This window comes from Ranitomeya variabilis, chromosome 4 (genome assembly GCF_051348905.1).
Source record: "Ranitomeya variabilis isolate aRanVar5 chromosome 4, aRanVar5.hap1, whole genome shotgun sequence".
Classification (NCBI taxonomy): domain Eukaryota; kingdom Metazoa; phylum Chordata; class Amphibia; order Anura; family Dendrobatidae; genus Ranitomeya; species Ranitomeya variabilis.
In genome coordinates this window covers 247506201-247526627 of record NC_135235.1, presented here as the reverse complement: position 1 = coordinate 247526627, position 20427 = coordinate 247506201, and the positions used below count along the sequence as shown (strand labels likewise).

Genomic DNA, 20427 nt, shown 5'->3' with positions numbered 1-20427 from the left:
CTCCCCCTAGTGGTGGCTGCAGACAGGATCTTATCATGTATCTCTGTATACAGCCTGGAGCTCCCCCTAGTGGTGGCTGCAGACAGGATCTTATCATGTATCTCTGTATACAGGGAGCTCCCCCTAGTGGAGACTGCAGACAGGATCTTATCATGTATCTCTGGATACAGGGAGCTCCCCCTAGTGGTGGCTGCATACAGGATCTTATCATGTATCTCAGTATACAGGGAGCTCCCCCTAGTGGAGACTGCAGACAGGATCTTATCATGTATCTCTGTATACAGCCTGGAGCTCCCCCTAGTGGTGGCTGCATACAGGATCTTATCATGTATCTCAGTATACAGGGAGCTCCCCCTAGTGGAGACTGCAGACAGGATCTTATCATGTATCTCTGTATACAGCCTGGAGCTCCCCCTAGTGGTGGCTGCAGACAGGATCTTATCATATATCTCTGTATACAGGGAGCACCCCCTAGTGGTGGATGCACACAGGATCTTATGCATCTGTATACAGGGAGCTCCCTCTAGTGGTGGCTGCAGACAGGATCTTATCATGTATCTCTGTATACAGGGAGCTCCCCCTAGTGGAGACTGCAGACAGGATCTTATCATGCATCTGTATACAGGGAGCTCCCTCTAGTGGTGGCTGCAGACAGGATCTTATCATGTATCTCTGTATACAGGGAGCTCCCCCTAGTGGTGGCTGCAGACAGGATCTTATGTATCTCTGTATACAGGGAGCTCCCCCTAGTGGAGACTGCAGACAGGATCTTATCATGCATCTGTATACAGGGAGCTCCCTCTAGTGGTGGCTGCAGACAGGATCTTATCATGTGTATCTGTATACAGCCTGGAGCTCCCCCTAGTGGTGGCTGCAGACAGGATCTTATCATGTATCTCAGTATACAGGGAGCTCCCCCTAGTGGAGACTGCAGACAGGATCTTATCAAGTATCTCTGTATACAGCCTGGAGCTCCCCGTAGTGGTGGCTGCAGACAGGATCTTATCATGCATCTGTATACAGGGAGCTCCCTCTAGTGGTGGCTGCAGACAGGATCTTATCATGTATCTCTGTATACAGTCTGGAGCTCCCCCTAGTGGTGGCTGCAGACAGGATCTTATCATGTATCTCAGTATACAGGGAGCTCCCCCTAGTGGAGACTGCAGACAGGATCTTATCAAGTATCTCTGTATACAGCCTGGAGCTCCCCGTAGTGGTGGCTGCAGACAGGATCTTATCATGCATCTGTATACAGGGAGCTCCCTCTAGTGGTGGCTGCAGACAGGATCTTATCAAGTATCTCTGTATACAGCCTGGAGCTCCCCGTAGTGGTGGCTGCAGACAGGATCTTATCATGCATCTGTATACAGGGAGCTCCCTCTAGTGGTGGCTGCAGACAGGATCTTATCATGTATCTCTGTATACAGTCTGGAGCTCCCCCTAGTGGTGGCTGCAGACAGGATCTTATTTTGTATCTCTGTATACAGGGAGCTCCCCCTAGTGGTGGCTGCAGACAGGATCTTATCATGTATCTTTGTATAAAGGGAGCTCCCCCTAGTGGTGGCTGCAGACAGGATCTTATCATGTGCCTCTGTATACAGGGAGCTCCCCCTAGTGGTGGCTGCAGACAGGATCTTGTGTCTCTGTATACAGGGAGCTCCCCCTAGTGGTGACTACAGGCAGAATATTATCATGTATCTCTGTATGCAGGGAGCTCCACCTAGTGGTGGCTGCAGACAGGATCTTATCATGTATCTCTGTATACAGGGAGCTCCCCCTAGTGGTGGCTGCAGACAGGATCTTATCATGTATCTCTGTATACAGAGAGCTCCCCCTAGTGGGGGCTGCAGACAGGATCTTATTATGTATGTCTGTATACAGGGAGCTCCCCCTAGTGGGGGCTGCAGACATCAGCGTTTTATCTTTTTCTATGCTGTGTTTTTGGAGCTATGTATCAGAAATGTACAGTAACAGGCTTGTGCTGTGTGGAGTTTTTGAACTAGAAAATTATATATGGTGACTCGCAAGCATTCTGCTCCTATCGGAGCAAATATTTGCTCCTAAAACAAAAAAAGTAAATGAAACTCTGCAAAAGTTCTGACTTGGGATACAAGTTCAAGCTGCACTGAGTCTCTGTAACAGGTGATCAGCTGTGATAATTATAGTCTAGACTTGGAAATCTGGGGAGATGTTTGTATCCTGAGGCCATGTGCACACATTCAGTATTTTTCGCATTTTTTTTGCGTTTTTTCGCTATAAAAACGCGAAAAAAACGCTAACATATGCCTCCTATTATTTACAGTGTATTCCGCATTTTTTGTGCAAATGTTGCATTTTTTTCCGCGAAAAAATCGCATCGCGGAAAAAAAAGCAACATGTTCATTAAAAATGCGGAATTGCGGGGATTCCGCACACCTAGGAGTGCATTGATCTGCTTACTTCCCGCACGGGGCTGTGCACACCATGCGGGAAGTAAGCAGATTATGTGCGGTTGGTACCCAGGGTGGAGGAGAGGAGACTCTCCTCCACGGACTGGGTACGATATAATTGGTCAAAAAAAAAGAATTAAAATAAAAAAGTGATATACTCACCTTCGATGGCCTCCGGAGTCTTCCCGCCTCTCCGGTGCATGCTGCCGCTTCGGTTCCTATAGCTGGTGTGCGGTGAAGGACCTGCGATGACGTCGCGGTCTTGTGATTGGTCGCGAGACCGGTCATGTGACCGCTCACGTGACCGCGACGTCATGGAAGGTCCTGTACACACACAGCATCTATAGGAACGGACGCCGCTGAGGAGATCCACTGTCTGCAGGTGAGTATAACCATTTTTTTTATTTTTTTTAAATTATTTTTAAACATTATATCTTTTACTATAGATGCTGCATAGGCAGCATGTATAGTAAAAAGTTGGTCACACTTGTCAAACACTATGTTTGACAAGTGTGACCAACCTGTCAGTTTTCCAAGCGATGCTACAGATCGCTTGGAAAACTTTAGCATTCTGCAAGCTAATTTCGCGGATTTCTTGCAGAAAATTTCCGGTTTTCTTTAGGAAATTTCTGCAAGAAATCCTGACGTGTGCACATACCCTCAGACTCTGGGTGTTTTTCCTCCTCTTGTTAAGGCCGGTGCCAGCATAGTCCGGCTGGGGTTTCCGGTGCCACCTCTGATTCCTGCTCTGCTTCCTTCTTTCATTTTTGCCCTGAAGTCTCTGCAGAAACCTTGGTGTAGAAGAGCCGGGGTTTCTTGTGAGTCACTTGTGCTGGGTCTTGTCCTGACGTGACTTGATCCTGTGACGTCTATCTATGTATCGGTGTCTTCTGCGCTGCCCCAGCTCTGCTATATCGAGCACTCAGCCTCCACTCGCTTCCCACAATAGACAAGTCAGGAAAAAGTAACTGCCCCCTCCCCTGATATACACAGATCATATGTGCACCTGATCTGTGTGGGGGGCCAGGGCTTTAACCACTCAACCACATCTTTGCTCTCACCTGGCTGATAAATGTGCACTTAAATGTTTAGAAATGTAGAGGCCCAGAACTATGCAACAGAAATGGTCCAGAAGTGAGCAGAAGGTACGAGTAACCACTGTTATTAAATGTACTTAGCTTCTCTCTTTCCCCACACTTGCTCTCACCATTATTACATCGGCCCTTAGGCCGGAGTCACACTAGTCTGTAATACGGATAAAAAAATCGCATAGAACTCTGACCAATGTTAATCTATGGGGCAGCTCCTATCATGCGTTTTTTTTCTCGTCCGTATTACACTTGCATGCTTCGATTGTCCGTGTATCTCAGCTGAGAAACGCCAATGCAAGTCTATGGGGGCGAGAAAAAAACGCACAGCACACGGACCATCAGTGAGACTTGCGAGAAATTCTCAGGCATTGGGCAGGTGACAGGAAAGGCTCAGCCATTATTTGCTCGTTTTGCAAGTGTGTGAGAAAATCTCACCACATGGATGAGAAAAAAACACACCCTGGCATTGCACACGGATGAGATACGGATCACCATACAGAGAACATTTGTGCGATTCTCAGCAGACAAAATCAGACAGATTTTTTATACATTGTGTGTGACTCCAGCCTTAAGGCCCCGTCTCACATAGCGAGATCGCTAGCGAGATCGCTGCTGAGTCACAAGTTTTGTGACGCAACAGCGACCTCAGTAGCGATCTCGCTATGTGTGACACGTACCAGCGATCAGGCCCCTGCTGTGAGATCGCTGGTCGTGTCGGAATGGCCTGGACCTTTTTTTGGTCGTTGAGGCCCCGCTGACATCGCTGAATCGGTGTGTGTGACACCGATCCAGCGATGTCTTCACTGGTAACCAGGGTAAACATCGGGTTACTAAGCGCAGGGCCGCGCTTAGTAACCCGATGTTTACCCTGGTTACCAGCGTAAATGTAAAAAAAAACAAACAGTACATACTCGCCTTCTGATGTCCGTCAGGTCCCTTGCCGTCTGCTTCCTGCTCTGACTGACTGCCGGCCGTACAGTGAGAAGTGAGAGCACAGCAGTGACGTCACCGCTGCGCTCTGCTCTCACTGTACGGCGGCTCAGTCAGAGCAGGAAGCAGACGGCGAGGGACCTGGACACCGAAAGGCGAGTATGTACTGTTTGTTTTTTTTGGTAACCAGGGTAAACATCGGGTTACTAAGCGCGGCCCTGCGCTTAGTAACCCGATGTTTACCCTGGTTACCCGGGTGCTGCAGGGGGACTTCGGCATCGTTGAAGTCAGTTTCAACGATGCCGAAGTCGTTCCCCTGATCGTTGGTCGCTGGAGAGAGCTGTCTGTGTGACAGCTCCCCAGCGACCACACAGCGACTTACCAACGATCACGGCCAGGTCGTATCGCTGGTCGTGATCGTTGGTAAATCGCTTAGTGAGACGGGGCCTTTACAGTTTTTGCTCCACTAATCCTCACTCTGAGCACCCTCTAACCAAGTAATCATCTCTCCTTCCCTCTTACCGCCCACCTGACCTCCTCTGCCGACCTGCTCCTCTACATCAGATCTCTCCTACTAACACATAATACAGGCCGGTCACTCACCTTCTCCCACCTGACCTCCTCTGCTGACCTGCTCCTCAACATCCGATCTCTCCTACTAACACATAATACCGGCTGGCCTCTCTTTCTCCCACCTGACCTCTGCCGACCTGCTCGTCAACATCAGATCTCTCCTACTATCACATAATACAGGCTGGCCTCTCTCCTAATCCCTCCGTCTCTCTCTTCGCCTCTCTCTGCTTCTCCTCACTGCTGGTGACATATCTCCCAATCCTGAACCCCTACAGCTAATACCTCCCGTTATTTCCCCCTCCTATCACTCCCAATCTAGAATTAACTACCAAAATCTTTCCTATGTAAAACCTGTGCCCCTGACAAGCACCCCTGACTCCTGCTCCCTGCATCACTCTGGAATGCCCGTACCATTTGTATTGAACTCCATGTGATCCACAACCTCTTTGCCTCTCGCAATTTTTGCTTCCTGGGCCTCACCGGAACCTGGCTCACACCCTCCGATACAGCCTCCCTTGCTGCTGTTACTGCAGCCTCCACTTCACACACACTCCTCACCCTGGCAACAGGCATGGTGGAGGAGTGGGTCTCCTTTCTTCCAACTGCACTTTCAAACCAATCCCACCTCTACCCTCCCTACTTTTGAAGTTCACTCTGTCCGCATCTACTTTCCCTGCAACCTCTAAGTGGCTGTCGTATACTAACTTCCAGGCCCGACCACTGCATTTATTGACCAGTTCTCTACCTGGCTTTTTCACTTCCTGTCTGGTTACATTCCAACTATTATCATCGGTGACTTCAATATCCCCATTGACACCTGCCAGTCAGCAGCCTCCAAACTCCTGTCACTCACTTCATCTTTTGGACTTACTCAGTGGTCCTCCGCAGCCACCCACACAGATGGACATACATTAGACCTGATCTTCACCCACCTCTGCTCCCTATCTAACTTCTCAACCTCCCTTCTCCCTCTAGCTGACCACCATCTACTCACTTTCTCATCCCTGTCCTCCTCGCCTGTCACCTATGTCCAACAATTAGCACACACCTAGACACTCACACACTCTGAATCTATTCTACCACTAGCGTCCATATCCTCACTCCACAACACAGTGCCACTAGTTTCTACAGTGACACTTTCTCATTGGCTATTGACTCGGTCGCCCCTCTTATGCATAGCAGAATCAATAGACAACCCTGGCACAATAACAAAACTAAAAAGCTTTGGCAAGTATCCAGAGTTGCAGAGCGGCGTTGGAAGAAAAGACTTTCGTAAGACGATTTGACCGCATTCAAACACTGGCATTCAAATCAGCTCTCACCTCAGCTAAACAGGCCTGCTTCACAACCTTTGTATCTTGCCTATTCTACATCCCCAGTTATTCAATACTTTAAACTGCCCCTCCGATTTCCTCTGCCGAGGACTTTGCCACACACTTCAAAAATTAGACTAAACGAGGCAAGTCTTTATTGTTTGACCACCACAACCCCTTTGTATACCAGACCAATGCCCAAACCCCATAACTTCCTTCTCCAAAATCTCTTAAGGACAGCTTGCTCATCTTCTCTCCAAATCACACCTCACCACTTGTGCACTTGACCCCATCCCACCTCCTCCCCAACCTCACCACTACACTAATCCCATCCCTAACCCATCTCTTCAATCTATCATCGCTAACTTCTGGTACCTTCCCCACTGCTTTCAAACATGCCACAATCACACCTATCCTCAAAAAGCCATCCCTTGAGCTGAGAGCTATGCCCAGCTATCACCCCTTATTGCTGCTCCCTTTTGCTTCCAAACTCCTTGAGCAGCATGTCCAGGCTGAACTTTCCTTTCACTTTGCATCTAACTCTCTCTTCGACAGCCTACAATCTGGCTTCTGTCCCTACGATTCTACTGAGACTGCCCTGACCAAAATTGCTAATGATCTACTTACAGCCAAAGCTAACGGACAATACTCTGTACTCCTCCTTCTAGACCTGTCCTCTGCCTTCGACACACTTGACCACCGCCTCCTACTACAGATCCTCTCCTCCTTTGGCATCAAAGACCTCGCCCTATCCTGGATCTCCTCATACCTTACTAATTGCACATATAGTGTTTCCTACTCCCACACTACCTCCTCATCCCACCCTCTCTCTGTTGGGGTCCTTTGTCCCTCAAGGCTCTGTCCTGGGACCCCCTACTCTTCTTGATCTATACCCTTGGTCTGGGACAACTCATAAAGTCTTACGGCTTCCAGTACCATCTATATGCTGATGAAACTCAGATCTACCTTTCTGGGCCAGACGTCACCTTTCTGCTCTCCAGAATCCCAGAATGTCTATCAGCCATATCCTCCTTCTTCTCCTCTCGCTTTCTCAAGTTCAATGTGGACAAATCTGAACTTGTCAGAATGATCTCTGCTGCAGAGGATAAGTTCAGCTGAGTTACCAGCCTCAGAAACTGCAAAGTGACAGCAACTCAGATCACAGCCCTCATAAATGGTGTACAGACATGACGTAGCACACAGCTCTACATCGGCTATCCAGAGGAGACAGGTGAGAAGAGGCCTCCCTGGATGAAGAGTTGCAGAGAAGCTGCAACTGAGGACCGCAAATCAGATCAGTGGAGACCTGAGCTGTGCACTGTACTAACTGCGATGTTTTTGTGAGATGCACAAGGGGTGAGTGGATGGTTTTTCCATGCCATGTGCAGTGCCCACCAGGAAGCATGGTGGGATGTGAAGTGGGATCTCACTGCTGACATTGGTGGGGATTTCTACCACATTACCTTCTATAGCCCTCAGTGGTCTGCAATGACTGTTGCCTTGTCTACTCCGCGCTTAGTGGGACCACCACTTGTGTAACTGGACTATGACCCCAAACCCACCAGGTGATGTGACACTGAACGAGAAGGATAGAGGCTGTGGTGGAGGACATGGCCTCAAGAATGACCAGCGTCACAAGCGGGGATTGTTAGGGGGGAAATGTTCAGAGAGAGAAGGCAAAGCTGCCGAAAACAGCGCTCGGCTCCTCTGGGAGCTCCAGGACTGATGACGCTGCGGAGAGGATGGTGAGGGGTGTAAAGCTGCCATCAGGGTAACATGAGGAACCTGAGGGGTAACACATTCTGGGTTGTTTCTATATGGCTGCCTTCAGTCTGAATCTGCAATGTGAACATTCCTTGAAGAGCAAGAAAAGCGGGGTGTCCGGAGTTTGGACAGGCCCTGTACATGCATTCACCTAGGATTACTCAGACTCATGGGGAGTCACAGCGTCTCCTACTCTCGGGTATTTTCCCACTTTCTGGTGAGTCGTGTGTCAGTCGTGTATCATCCGCATAGGTGACGTGGTTGGAATAGCAGGTGAGGTGTGACCAACACTCTCGCCCGCGCCGCCAACTGAAACTGCCTGTTCCTGTGTCACTTCCAGGTGCAGAGCTCAGTTTCTGTGAGAGTCTGACTCCTGCTGTGAAGCATGAACTGTGCAGTGATGCTGCCCCGTATAGGAGAGGGAGAGAATCCTGAGCGACTGGAAGACTGCAATATAGATCGGAAAATGCAGACCAGCTTCAAAAAAGTGTTTATCATACAAAGCAATGTATAATCTTACTCTTAATACTTCAGCTTCAGAGCTGAAATCCTGCCACATTCCCAGCTTACCGGAAAAGTAATGTAATGTACACAGTGACTGCAGCAGCAGAATAGTGAGTGCAGCTCTGGAGGATAATACAGGAGGTAACTTAGGATCAGTAATGTATGTACATAGTGACTGCACCAGCAGAATAGTGAGTGCAGCTCTGGAGTATAATACAGGATGTAACTCAGGATCAGTAATGTATGTACACAGTGACTGCACCAGCAGAATAGTGAGTGCAGCTCTGGAGGATAATACAGGAGGTAACTTAGGATCAGTAATGTATGTACATAGTGACTGCACCAGCAGAATAGTGAGTGCAGCTCTGGAGTATAATACAGGATGTAACTCAGGATCAGTAATGTAATGTACGTACACAGTGACTGCTCTGGAGAATACAAGAGGTAACTCAGGATCAGTAATGTAATGTATGTACACAGTGACTGCACCAGCAGAATAGTGAGTCCAGCTATGGGGTATAATACAGGATGTAACTCCGGATCAGTAATGTATGTACACAGTGACTGCACCAGCAGAATAGTGAGTGCAGCTCTGGAGTATAATACAGGGTGTAACTCAGGATCAGTAATGTAATGTGTGTACACAGTGACTGCACCAGCAGAATAGTGAGTCCAGCTATGGGGTATAATACAGGATGTAACTCAGGATCAGTAATGTAATGTACGTACACAGTGACTGCTCTGGAGAATACAAGAGGTAACTCAGGATCAGTAATGTAATGTATGTACACAGTGACTGCACCAGCAGAATAGTGAGTCCAGCTATGGGGTATAATACAGGATGTAACTCCGGATCAGTAATGTATGTACACAGTGACTGCACCAGCAGAATAGTGAGTGCAGCTCTGGAGTATAATACAGGGTGTAACTCAGGATCAGTAATGTAATGTGTGTACACAGTGACTGCACCAGCAGAATAGTGAGTCCAGCTATGGGGTATAATACAGGAGGTAACTCAGGATCAGTAATGTAATGTATGTACACAGTGACTCCACCAGCAGAATAGTGAGTGCAGCTCTGGGGTATAATACAGGATGTAACTCAGGATCAGTAATGTAATGTATGTACACAGTGACTGCACCAGCAGAATAGTGAGTGCAGCTCTGGGGTATAATACAGGAGGTTACTCAGGAGCAGTAATATATTTCCATTTGCTCACACTTAGAGGTTGGCACATTTTCCATTCTGATTCCTATTTTTATCTGACTTTTTTTTTTTTCATGTAAATTATTAATGGCCAGTATGATCAATTCTATTTATTGCAGCTATCGATTTTTGCCTCCATGTCTTTTCCACAGTTAAGAACATTTCTTTTATTTCTTGCAGAGCTTCAATGGAATTGAGGAATTGGTTGAGTTCCTTCCCGCCACAGACACGAAAAAAATGGAGAAAATGACCATAAAGAAAAAACTTGTGATAATCGGCGTAGTGGGCGCTGCTGCTGTCATCTCGCTCGCCATTGGGCTCCTAGTCTGGCACTTTGCCTGTAAGTGATGGTCCTTGTGGTTTGCAGCGTTGTGTGCAGCACAGGGTCGGCGTAGGCAGTGGTTCTTTTATTGTGTTTATTTCTGCAGATCGCAGCGCTCCGGTGTATAAAGTCTACACCGGGTACTTGACGGTAACTAATGTCCCTTTCGTTGAGGCTTATGAGAACTCGGCGTCCCAAGAATTTGCGGATCTCTCTGTAAAAGTCACCGAAGTGGTGAGTGGGTCTATCCAGCGTTGCTTGTTTGTTGCTCACGTGTACACTTCACCATCTTCTGTCTCCTGTGCAGCTGGTAAACGCCTATCGGAGTGACCGTGCCATTGGGCCGCATTTTGTCAGCTGTAACATCACTGCGTTCAGGTGAGCCATAGACAAAGTGTTAGTATGACATCAAATCCATAGAATAAAATGCATAGATTGCTCCCAGCAGCCAAGGTGTCCAGTCATGGGGCAAATGCTGACCCCATGTGGTGCCCTAAGATGATGGAAATCATACTGCACGGATACAGAGAGGTGCATGAAGCCGCTGACACACGCACTTGTGGCTCATGATGCGCTACTCCATGTCCCCATACGAGCGTCTCCTGGTGAATAACTCTCCTTCAAATGTGTATAAAGTGACTGCAGTCAAGAGGGTTAATTTATATTGAGACAGTAGGAGACCTTATGTTCTCGTGATGACCGCAGGGCGTCTACGTGTGATACTGTGGACATAAATGACCCTCCACCTGCATCTTCTCACCCCACAGTGAGGGCAGCGTCATCAGCTATTACTTGTCCGAGTTCAAAGTGCCGGCGTACAAGGAGGCGGCTCTGGACAAAGCCATGAACGAGCTGAAGGTGAAGACCGCCAAAGTACGCCAATTCGGTCTGGCGGTGGATACATTTGTAGCTTACCGTAAGTTGTCAGCTGCAAATTCTCTTGTTTTTAGAAAAGAACAAAAATACAAAAAAATGCAAAAAGGAGAATTATTCTATAAGCAGGGGTGGGGAATCTTTTTTTTTTTTTTTTTTTTTTTTTTTTTTTTCCTGCCAAGGGTCATTTGTATATTTATACCATCCTTCAAGGGCCGTACAAACGCTGCCCACAAAGTCCATCCTGACTCTGGCACTGGTGTCAGGACGTAATCTTCCATTGCTTGCACTTCAGTGCTCAGTAGTGAACACTGCGTGTGTGTGCTAACAGAGCAAGAAGAAATTAATGAGCTGGTGGCAATCAAAATACAGCTCTCTGCCCAAGAATGCGGTCCCTGAGAATCTGCCCGGGGGCCTGATAAAAGGTCATCGAGGGCCGTAAATGGCCCTGGGGCCTGAGGGTCCCCACCCCGCCATAAAGGCACAGACTTGCCTCATAATACACATGAGAGTTATCTCCTGTATTACTATTCCATAACACCATATATACAGGGCATATAACATAATGTTGGGTTATCTCCTGTATATACAGTGCAGCCCCATAAAATACATTGGGGGTGTTGTCTCGCACACACTAGGGCTGTATACAATAATCTGTTAATTTCCTGGGCCCCGGAGTCATCCTGAACCCGTTTTGTTGGCTACTGCCCTGGGATTGGCTGATATAGGAGTTGTCGGTGGCCTCTGCTCATTTTGTTTCTTCTTGTTGCAGCCACCGATCCGCAGATGGTGAGGACATTCCGTGACAGTAAGTTCTGTGTTTTGTCTTCCTGGTATTTGTGGGATTTGGGTTTGCCCCTCTTCCCGCCCATCCTCCCTCCCCCTCCACCCGCCTCTCCACCCGCTTCTCCATCCGCCTCTCCTCCCGTGCTATGAATGTGACTCTGCTGTTTTGCATCTTCTGCAGACAAGTGCAGTTATTTTCTTCACGCCAGCCCTGGGGTTGAGACTCAGTTTACCACCCCTGGATTTCCTAATTACCCATACCGCCAGAACTCCAGGTGTCAGTGGGCGCTGCGGGCTGATGCTGAACATATGATTCTGCTCAATTTCAAAACCTTCAAGATGGAGCCCTGCAAGGCAAACAAAGGAGACGTTGTGACCGTGTACGACTCTCTGACAGCTATTGAGCCACGCGTCATGGTGAAGTGAGTGCCCAAGGGGTGTTGTGCACCATGGGGGTTGCAGTGTTTAGCTCCCGTCACCTCGTTTCTGACCCCTTGTTCCTTGCAGGTTGTGCGGCTCTTACCCCCCATCCTACAACTTGACCTTCGTCTCCTCGCAGAACGTCATGTTGGTGACTCTGATCACAGACGATGTGGGGAAACATCCCGGCTTTCTGGCCGAATTCACCCAGATAAAGAGGACGACACGTAAGACCAGCCATATTTATGTCTGCTACGTCGTGTTGCGGGCACTTCTGACATTGGCAGCAGTAATGGACGAACTCTCTGCTTTTTCCTCTCCTTCCAGTGTGCGGCGGACAGCTAAAGGATGCCAGCGGCGAGTTCAGTACGCCCTTCTACCCGGCGCATTACCCGCCCAACCGGGAATGTGTATGGGACATCCAGGTATGTGCCGGACCTTACATTTTTGTGGCGTCCCGTCATCCGCTGCCCCGCTTCATGGTGGTTGTTCTCTTACAGGTTCCTGACAACCAGTATGTGAAGATTCGATTCCTCATGTTCTACCTCCTGGAACCCTCCGTCCCCATCACGACCTGCCCCAACGACTATGTGGAGATCAATAATCAAAGGTAATGATAATGGAGCATGCTGCCTGCCTCATCATGCTGAGACTTGTGCTTCACGTGAGGTCCATGTTCTACAGATGGTGGCAATGTGTCCCTTAATAGGGTGCATTACACTAATGGAAGAGAGATCTGTGCTGGGAGGATGGGTCGGCTCTGCGATTTATCCTGTCTGAATCTCCCAGACTCGGAAGACATTATTATAAGACTACTGAGCTTTATGACGAACGTTCTCGTGGGCTCTGGGGCATCTCCACCAGGGATGGATTGTGGAGCCATGGTACCGGGGTGTCCTGTGGAGGCTGGATGCAGCGCTGCACTATCACCTGAGCTGTCAGTGCAGCTGGGGGCATGTTGCCTGCTCCTCTGCTACGTCATCCCTCGTGCTCCTCCTCCTCCTCGGCTACGTCATCCCCCGTGCTCCTCCTCGGCTACGTCATCCCCCGTGCTCCTCCTCCTTGGCTACGTCATCCCCCGTGCTCCTTCTCGGCTACGTCTTCCCCTGTGCTGCTCCTTGGAAACGTCATCCCCGTGCTCCTCCTCCTCGGCTATGTCATCCCCCGTGCTCCTTCTCGGCTACGTCTTCCCCTGTGCTGCTCCTCGGAAACGTCATCCCCCGTGCTCCTCCTCGTTGGCTATGTCATCCCCCGTGCTCCTCCTCGTTGGCTATGTCATCCCCCGTGCTCCTCCTCGTTGGCTATGTCATCCCCCGTGCTCCTCCTCGTTGGCTATGTCATCCCCCGTGCTCCTCCTCGTTGGCTATGTCATCCCCCGTGCTCCTCCTCGTTGGCTATGTCATCCCCCGTGCTCCTCCTCGTTGGCTATGTCATCCCCCGTGCTCCTCCTCGTTGGCTATGTCATCCCCCGTGCTCCTCCTCGTTGGCTATGTCATCCCCCGTGCTCCTCCTCGTTGGCTATGTCATCCCCCGTGCTCCTCCTCGTTGGCTATGTCATCCCCCGTGCTCCTCCTCCTCCTCGCCTACGTCATCCCCTGTGCTTCTCCTCCTCCTCCTCCTCGGCTACGTCATCCCCTGTGCTTCTCCTCCTCCTCCTCCTCGGCTTCGTCATCCCCTGTGCTTCTCCTCCTCCTCGGCTATGTCATACCCTGTGCTCCTCCTCGGCGGCGTGTCATTTTCTCTTTTATTCCTCCTCAGTGTGTTATTCATCCCCCCCAATGCTCCACCTTGGCGGCGTCATTTTCTCCCTTGTTCCTCCTCGGCGTGTCATGACCCCCCTTTGCTCCTCCTCGGCTTGTCATCCCCCCCCCACTTTGCTCCTCGTCGGCGTGTCATTCCTCCCCCTTTGCTCCTCGGTGTGTCATTACCCCCCTTGCTCCTGCTCGACGTATCATTCCCCCCTTTTCTCCTCCTCGGCATGTCATTTCCCCCCGTGCTCCTCCTCCTCAGCTACGTCATCCCATGTGCTTCTCCTCCTCCTCGGCTACGTCATCCCCTGTGCTTCTCCTCCTCCTCCTCGGCTATGTCATACCCTGTGCTCCTCCTCCCTTGTTCCTCCTCGGCGTGTCATTACCCCCCTTTGCTCCTCCTCGGCGTGTCATTACCCCCCTTTTGCTCCTCCTCAGCGTGTCATTCCTCCCCCTTTGCTCCTCGGTGTGTCATTACCCCCCTTGCTCCTACTCGGCGTGTCATCCCCCTCTTTGCTCCTCCTCGGCGTGTCATTCCCCGCCCCCCCTTTGCTCCTCCTCGGCGTATCATTCCCCCCTTGCTCCTCCTCGGCGTGTCATCCCCCCCCTTTGCTTCTCCTAGGCGTGTCATTCCCCCCCCCCCCCTTTGCTCCTCCTCGGTGTGTCATCACCTGTGCTTCTCTTTTTGCAGATACTGTGGGGAACGCACACCGTTTGTGGTTTCCAGCAACAGCAGCAGAATGATGGTGCGGTTCCGCTCTGACCAGTCGTACACGGACAGCGGCTTCATGGCGGAATACTTATCCTACGAGCCCAAGAATCGTGAGTACATGTCTGTGACCTTTCTCCAGTATCCCAGGAGGCTGGGGTCAAGGCCTGGGTTGGTGCCATCTTGGGGTGGTCACGACCAGGGATCAGTCATTTTTGTGGTGCAGTTGGTCGGATGTGCCCAGCTGAGCCGGTTGCTGATGATGTTGTGTTTGCAGCCTGCCCCGACCAGTTCACCTGTAAGAGCGGCCGCTGTATAGACCTGGTCCGGAAGTGCGATGGGTGGAACGACTGTGGCGACTCCAGTGATGAAGCCGCGTGCGGTGAGTAATGAGACCTGTAACACCCACGGCCCCGAGTCACATGCGATGGTTAATGCGGGGGGAGCGGGGCCTCATGGCCGTGCAGGGTGGTGCCTGTCGGGGGCGCATGTTCTGACTTCTCCTGTCCTCTCCTCCCGCAGTCTGCTCCGCCAATCAGTTCCGCTGTAAGAGCAGCCAGATCTGCAAACCCAAGTTCTTCCTGTGCGACGGCGTGAACGACTGCGGAGACGGCACCGATGAGCTGGACTGCAGTAAGTCTGGGCTCCCGGGTGGCTGACGTCACCCGATTCCTTATTGCTGCCGCCGTCACCCGATTCCTTATTGCGGCCGCCATCACCCGATTCCTTATTGCTGCTGCTCATTTTACGCCGGGGTGTGTTTTTTTTGTTTTTTTTTTTCCAGAATGTCCGGACAAATATCTAAAATGTAGAAATGGCAAATGCTTCCCGCAGGAGCAGAAGTGCGACAGAAGCGACAACTGCGGAGATGGCACCGATGAGGCAGACTGTGGTGAAGGTGAGCGACAGCTGGGACATCAAAATATTATTCCCGAAATAAGTATGTGAACCCCGAGGTCCGCTTCTTACCAGGGAAGGGTGGTGCCCAATAGAAACAGAGCAGTCGGTCTACAACCTTGGATGTGTAGAGGTTCTGGCCAATTGTAGTACCTCTTACATGGGGCTGCAGCTCCACAGCAAACAGCCTGTCAGGCTTAAGCAGGACTATCCCAGCTATGGAGCGGAGAGGGGTCTGCACGGCCATAAACATCAGGGGATATGTCCTAAGTGGAGGTCCGCTGACTCCTGTCCCACCAGTTTTGGTCTCCGCTGCATCTACACGACTTCTGGAGGTCACTGCAGAGAGTTGTGTCCACCCTGCGGAGACGCCATAGTTATGTATCTCGTCACAATCCTCCTGTCCTGGTGTAAGAGATGGCGTTGTAATACCGGCCATGGGCAGGAGAGGCGCTGTGTGCAGCTCGGCTATGGTTGCGGATGAGACCTTGCGCTTCGGCCATGCAGAGCTGGTCATAGTGACGTGTCGGGGGCGCCATTTCATGCTGGTTTTGTGTTGCAGCTCTGGTCACCGCCTGCACCGAGAACACCTTCAAATGCGACAGGGGAGAATGCATCACCAAGCTGAACCCGCAGTGCGACGGCGTGAAGGACTGCGCGGACGGCTCCGATGAGAAGGACGTGGCCTGCAGTAAGTACCTCCCCAGGAGATGGCGCTCTTCACAGCACGAACCCTGACACCTGGGGACGTGTGGAGGATGCCGGTCGCTCTGTGCAATGGCAGCAGCTATAGGCAGTGACCCTGAGACCGGACCGAACTCTCCTCCTCTCCTTAGGTTGTGGGAAGCGTCCGTACAGCAGGAAGACGCGGATTGTGGGTGGTGTGAACGCGGACATTGGCGAGTGGCCCTGGCAGGTCAGCCTGCACACGCCCAAGGACGGCCACACGTGCGGAGCCGCGCTGGTCTCTTCCACCATCCTGGTGTCGGCGGCGCACTGCTTCCAGGATGCCCCCGGAGTACGGTACAGGACCCCTCCCAATACGCCGGGCGGGTTATAATGCTCCCGGACATTGGATTCATCTCTGGGCTTTCCCCTCTAGGTATTCTGATCCGAGCACATGGACGGCGTATCTGGGGCTGCATGACCAGGCCACGCGCACCAAGGATGGAAACGTCGTCATGCGCAAAATAAAGAAGCTTCTGGCCCACCGAGGGTTTAACAGCTACTCGTACGACAATGATATCGCTTACCTGGAGCTGGAGAGTCCCGTCACCTACACCGACTTCATCCAGCCCATCTGTATCCCCGAGAGCAGCCACGTCTTCCCCGTCAGCAAGCCCATCTGGGTGACGGGCTGGGGGGCTCTGACTGAAGGAGGTGAGGGTTAGCGGCACACGTATGTACCTGGGGGGCTGTGACTGGAGGAGGTGAGGGTTAGCGGCCCATGTATGTACCGGGGGGCTGTGACTGGAGGAGGTGAGGGTTAGCGACACAAGTATGTACCCGGGGCTGTATACTGATCCATGCTCTCTGGCCCACTATGTCTGCAGCCCTGGACCGTGCATGCACCATAATCCGTTCTGGGCAGCCGGGATTTCCTGCACGGCCCACCGGACCACTCCTGCCCCTGTAGAGATTGGGGGTTGTAGTATTTATCTCCTGATTATCCCACAGGAACTGGAGCCCAAATCCTCCAAAAGGCGGAAATCCGAATCATCAACCAGACTGAATGTAATGTCCTCCTGGAGGGGCAGCTCACCCCCCGCATGATCTGTGCCGGCTTTGTCAGCGGAGGCATCGACGCCTGTCAGGTGAGTGTGGCCCCCCCCGCCCATCTTAATGAAGCCCCCATCCTGATCTGACTTGTATGTTACTGGGGGGGCATGTTTGAGTGTTACTTGGCGGGAGGGTGTCTAGCGAGTGCAGTGGAGACTTATTCCAGCGTCCTTTGCTGGCACACAAATCTCTCCATCTCACAGCCGAGGGCTTGTTATGGGGCATCTTCTCACGGCCAAGGGCTCGTTACGGGGCACCGTCTCTCCGTCTCACGGCCGAGGGCTCGTTACGGGGCATCGTCTCACGGCCGAGGGCTCGTTACGGGGCATCGTCTCACGGCCGAGGGCTCGTTACGGGGCATCGTCTCACGGCCGAGGGCTCGTTACGGGGCATCGTCTCACGGCCGAGGGCTCGTTACGGGGCATCGTCTCACGGCCGAGGGCTCGTTACGGGGCATCGTCTCACGGCCGAGGGCTCGTTACGGGGCATCGTCTCACGGCCGAGGGCTCGTTACGGGGCATCGTCTCACGGCCGAGGGCTCGTTACGGGGCATCGTCTCACGGCCGAGGGCTCGTTACGGGGCATCGTCTCACGGCCGAGGGCTCGTTACGGGGCATCGTCTCACGGCCGAGGGCTCGTTACGGGGCATCGTCTCACGGCCGAGGGCTCGTTACGGGGCATCGTCTCACGGCCGAGGGCTCGTTACGGGGCATCGTCTCACGGCCGAGGGCTCGTTACGGGGCATCGTCTCACGGCCGAGGGCTCGTTACGGGGCATCGTCTCACGGCCGAGGGCTCGTTACGGGGCATCGTCTCACGGCCGAGGGCTCGTTACGGGGCATCGTCTCACGGCCGAGGGCTCGTTACGGGGCATCGTCTCACGGCCGAGGGCTCGTTACGGGGCATCGTCTCTCCGTCTCACGGCCGAGGGCTCGTTACGGAGCATCTTCTCTCAGTCTCACGGCCGAGGGCTCGTTACGGGGCATCGTCTCTCCGTCTCACGGCCGAGGGCTCGTTACGGAGCATCTTCTCTCAGTCTCACGGCCGAGGGCTCGTTACGGAGCATCTTCTCTCCGTCTCACGGCCGAGGGCTCGTTACGGGGCATCGTCTCTCAGTCTCACGGCCGAGGGCTCGTTACGGGGCATCGTCTCTTAGTCTCACGGCCGAGGGCTCGTTACGTGCACCGTCATATCCATTCTGGATCATTGGTTAGATACTGATTGCGTTATTACTGCTGTCCTGACAAGCGATCACTGTGCCGCGCGCTGATCCATTCTTGCAACCCCCAGCTCTTGGCTGCAGGAGCAGTTAACTCCCATCCTTTGAGTTGTCAGTTGTGCATGTATCAGCGCCACTCACCCTGAAATTTGCTCTCTCATACAGGGTGATTCTGGAGGTCCGCTGTCCAGTGTGGAGTCTAATGGGAAGGTCTACCTGGCCGGTGTCGTCAGCTGGGGAGAAGGCTGCGCGCGCAGGGACAAGCCGGGAGTCTACACCAAAGTGACGGCCATGAGAGACTGGATCAGACAGAACGCGGGCCTGTGATGGGCCGCAGGGGCACAGACTCGTTTTTAAAGATGTACAAATATATTTTTGGATTTTTTTCTTAAATTGTTTTAAAGAGACATGAACTCAGACTAAACGGATGCCTGTGAGCAGCTCCGTGTGGGGGAAGAGACCGGAAACCCAGAGCCATTTTGTTGTCCGGCTCCTCATCTCTGCCGCACCGCACCGCGGTCGGATCTCTGTTGTATCAAACAGTAAAAATGATGGAAGAAGGTCAGTGGGCCCCGATCCTGCTTTTGCCAAACACTCCAAAATGGCAGCTCATCCGAAAAACAAACAAACATGGATATCTGCAATGAATTGTCTGAGCTGGGGCCATCGATTGCGCGTGGAGACACGATGTCTGCAACGCAAAATGTGTCCGAGGCGGCAACACGAAACCTTGGTGATCACAGGACCAGGAGCGACTCCGCCGATGCAGCAGATCCTGCGGATGTGGCAGAGTGCGGGTGCAGCATCTGTTAACCCCTTCATCTCTGGGGGACGTGTTTTAATGACAGTTTTAACCTCTGACTGTTCTGGAGCTCGTCTCGTACTGTCGTATTTTATATCTGTCGACAGTTGTTCTGCCTTAATTGATAATTTTATCAAAGCCTCGCTGTCTGTCCCTAATCTACAGCGGAAGCGGATGATGGCGCTCGCTCTGCTCCACGGTTACATTTCTGTTCTTGCTCCAATCATGAAATCTGCGCAGCGGATTTTGTTTATAAATAAAAGTTGTTAATAAAGTTGTGACTGTGCGAATCCAGAAAGTCGGTGAACCCGAGAGGCTGCGAGTTAACCTGTTATGGCATCACTGCACTAATCATACACAATATAGTGTATACACCACTAGAGGGGGCTCCTCACATACAGATGTGTATATGTACAGTCACCACTAGAGGGGGCTCCTCACATACAGATGTGTATATACAGTCACCACTAGAGGGGTCTCCTCACATACAGATGTGTATATACAGTCACCACTAGAGGGGGCTCCTCACATACAGATGTGTATATACAGTCACCACTAGAGGGGGCTCCTCACATACAGATGTGTATATACAGTCACCACTAGAGGGGGCTCCTCACATACAGATGTGTATATACAGTCACCACTAGAGGGGGCTCCTCACATAAAGATGTCTATATATACAGTCACCACTAGAGGGGGCTTCTCACATAAAGATGTCTATATATACAGTCACCACTAGAGTGGGCTCCTGTCACGAAAATGTAAAAAATGTTATATTAGTTCTAGACAGTACCGTGTCACAGACATACACTGCAGTTTCGAGCCCCCTTTCTCCCACTGTGCATTCGCTCATACAACAAAAGTCCAGTCAAAATACTAAAAAAAAAATACTTTACCCCGAACAAATTCCAAGAAAGCGTTTTATTGGGTTTTTTTTGGTAGTATTACATGTAGGGAAAAACATACTAAAAGTTTACCAAGATAGGGTTACCACAAAGGGTCCAAATGTGACGTCAAAGAATATGGCCGCCATGCTGTAAAATGGTAAATGCGACTCGCCTTT

The 20427-nt window shown here is 51.4% G+C and overlaps 1 protein-coding gene across 1 annotated transcript in view; it reads left to right on the top strand.

Annotated features, from left to right (window-relative positions):
- Positions 1-19641, top strand: part of ST14 (ST14 transmembrane serine protease matriptase) — a 39329-nt gene extending 19688 nt beyond the window's left edge. Inside the window, exons 2-19 of the mRNA XM_077249367.1 lie at positions 9991-10150; positions 10239-10366; positions 10440-10510; positions 10900-11048; positions 11778-11813; positions 11973-12213; positions 12299-12438; positions 12539-12636; positions 12712-12821; positions 14651-14781; positions 14946-15050; positions 15191-15301; positions 15453-15566; positions 16128-16256; positions 16402-16588; positions 16668-16945; positions 17243-17379; positions 18728-19641. Of these exons, the coding sequence (XP_077105482.1) occupies positions 9991-10150; positions 10239-10366; positions 10440-10510; positions 10900-11048; positions 11778-11813; positions 11973-12213; positions 12299-12438; positions 12539-12636; positions 12712-12821; positions 14651-14781; positions 14946-15050; positions 15191-15301; positions 15453-15566; positions 16128-16256; positions 16402-16588; positions 16668-16945; positions 17243-17379; positions 18728-18889 (2487 nt within the window). The 3' untranslated portion in view covers positions 18890-19641. The remainder of the gene's footprint in view (positions 1-9990; positions 10151-10238; positions 10367-10439; positions 10511-10899; positions 11049-11777; positions 11814-11972; positions 12214-12298; positions 12439-12538; positions 12637-12711; positions 12822-14650; positions 14782-14945; positions 15051-15190; positions 15302-15452; positions 15567-16127; positions 16257-16401; positions 16589-16667; positions 16946-17242; positions 17380-18727) is intronic.
- The last annotated feature ends 786 nt before the right edge of the window (positions 19642-20427 follow it).